At 52.5% G+C, this 2,247-nt stretch overlaps 1 protein-coding gene across 1 annotated transcript; it reads right to left on the bottom strand.

The window, feature by feature from the left end:
- Positions 1 to 287: 287 nt before the first annotated feature.
- Positions 288 to 926, bottom strand: LOC142430843 (U2 small nuclear ribonucleoprotein auxiliary factor 35 kDa subunit-related protein 2-like). Its single transcript, XM_075535869.1, has one exon. The coding sequence runs from the start codon at positions 924 to 926 to the stop codon at positions 288 to 290; it is 639 nt and encodes a 212-aa protein (XP_075391984.1).
- Between the last annotated feature and the right edge of the window lie 1,321 nt (positions 927 to 2,247).

Here is a 2,247-nt window from a genome sequence, read left to right as displayed (position 1 = left end):
GGACCCTCCCAGATTAAGTGAACTAGCTGCGCAGGTTAGCATGCCCTCCATGTACACTCTTGTCTCCATTTCCTACACTAACGCACCTTTTTACTTTCGAGTCCGCGGCTCGGCACACATCCCTTCTGGCCAGCGTGCTCAGCAGCCAGAATAACTAGAAATCCATTTAGTACCAAAAGCAATTTACCTGGCTTTGGGGCTCTGGGTGTTTCTATCTCTGCTACATGCCTGCCTCCTCCCACGGCTATGGGGCCTCCGGGGCTGCGGCCTCTTTTCCTGCCTCTACTTCAGGAGCTGCGCCTGTCTCGGCTTTTGGACACATGCTTATGAGATTTCTTTCCCCTGTGCCGACTTCTCCTCTCCAACTCCCCGTTTCTGTGGTACGAATAGTCGGAACTAGGACTCTGTCTTCCCCTGGACCTGTTGTAGTAGCTGTTACGGTGGCCCAGCCTCTCTCTCCGATCTGAGCTCTTCCCATAGGATGAGCTAGTCCCATCTGGGGACAGGTACATGTCTCTGTCCGCTTCCCAAAACTCATTGTTGGGATTTCGGAACACGTGGAGAAACTTGCAGTGCTTGCCGCGGGGGCACTGCTGGGGCTCGAATAAACCACAAATAGCCATTTGCCACCAGGTCACCGGGCAGAATTCGCCCTGCAGCTGTCGTCCCGCGTACCACCATCCATTAAACAGAGAAAGGGCTGCTTGGCAGTCTTCTGATTGATACTGGACATACACGTTGCCCCTCAGATGAGGTTCAAAGTTGCAGCTGACCTTGAACTGTACCACCTTCCCCACGTTCTTGAACTCAGGGAGCACATCGTCATAGAACTCCAGAAACTGCTGGTAGGTCTCGCTGTACTCCAGGCTGGCATCCGGGTCATAGTCATCCACTTGGCACTGCTCCATGCCAAACGTCGTGAACATGCTTTTCACAAGAAGGGCGGGACTCGATGCTGGGAAATTGTGCTTCCGTGAACATCTGTCTCTGAATCGGCACGCTCCGGTTTTACTGTAGAATGGACAAAAGGTCCGGTCTTTCTCCAGTATTCTTACATCCAAGGGTGGCTCTGGGTTTTGCCATGTGGCACCGTTTTCCAACTCATTTTCCGCCTGATGCAGCATCTTCTGCATGGCTTCCTCTTTCTCATGCTTCTCCTGCAGCTTCTGCTCCTCCTCCTCCTCCCGCTCTTTCCTCTGCTGCGCTTCCCATTCTTCTTTTAACTTCCGCTCTAGTTCTTCCTGCCGTCTTCTGGCCGCCTCTTCCTTTTCTTTCTTTATCCGGAATTCTTCTTGGGCCTTCTGCTCTCTCAGCAACCACTCCTCGTGTAAATTTTGCCTCTCTGTCTCCTACAACTTCTGCTCCTCTTGGTGGCATTCTTCAGCTAAAGCCACCACATCTGGCTCCTCCAGTGACAGTCCTGAGTCTCCCAGTCGCGCGAGCTCCTGCCCAAGCTTCTTTCGCTTCTCCTTCTTCAGGGTGGCCCTGTACTTTCTGTGGCTTCCACTGCCCCTGGACGCCCCTGACAGATTGGGTAGCAAGTGCAGCAGCTGGCCGCTCATCAGGATCAGCTCATTGCCTGCCCGCTCGCTCACTCTTCAGGCGCAGCCTGAGCGCGCTTCATCCCTTACCTCTTTGGCGACTACCCTCTCACCACATGCGACCTCAGCCCCTGGGAGACACTAGCATCTCTGGGCTCCCCCATCTTCTCGGCGCACTCACAGGCCAAGTGCCAGGCCGGAAGAGAGCCACCAGTAGAGTTTTATAAAGCTCTCTCCAAATCAATTTGAATGCAGGCAGGTAAATCAAGTTAGAAGGCAAACAAATGAGCATTTGAGGGGACTGTGGCTACTTATCAGGAAGAAGTTCTAATAATACCGAGAATGGTTGGTGAGAAAAAGGCCAGGAAATTTGAGCTGAGGTTTTTCTTTCCTGTAAGACAATGCACCTGCTCATTCTTCAAGGGCAGCAATGGCTGAACTCTGAAAATTTCAAACAAAACCTTGCCTCCCTTGCTCTACAGCACTGCTGTTATTCAGCTGTCACAGACTGGGCTACTCCAGGGGAGTCTAATCTAATAAAAGGCATCAGAGGCCCCATGGGGGAGATGCCTCCCTGCCATTTCAGTGGCTGGTGACATGATCTCATGTTCTCACTCTGTAGGAGACAGCGGACAGTTTTCCTCTTCTGCTGAACTGAGAGGTGCCTCTGAGACTTCTGCTCTGAGGGTTTCTACCCTCTCAGGAA

This window comes from Tenrec ecaudatus, chromosome 17 (genome assembly GCF_050624435.1).
Source record: "Tenrec ecaudatus isolate mTenEca1 chromosome 17, mTenEca1.hap1, whole genome shotgun sequence".
Classification (NCBI taxonomy): Eukaryota; Metazoa; Chordata; class Mammalia; order Afrosoricida; family Tenrecidae; genus Tenrec; species Tenrec ecaudatus.
The sequence above is the reverse complement of the archived record's forward strand: the minus strand, read 5'-3'. Positions and strand labels throughout refer to the sequence as shown.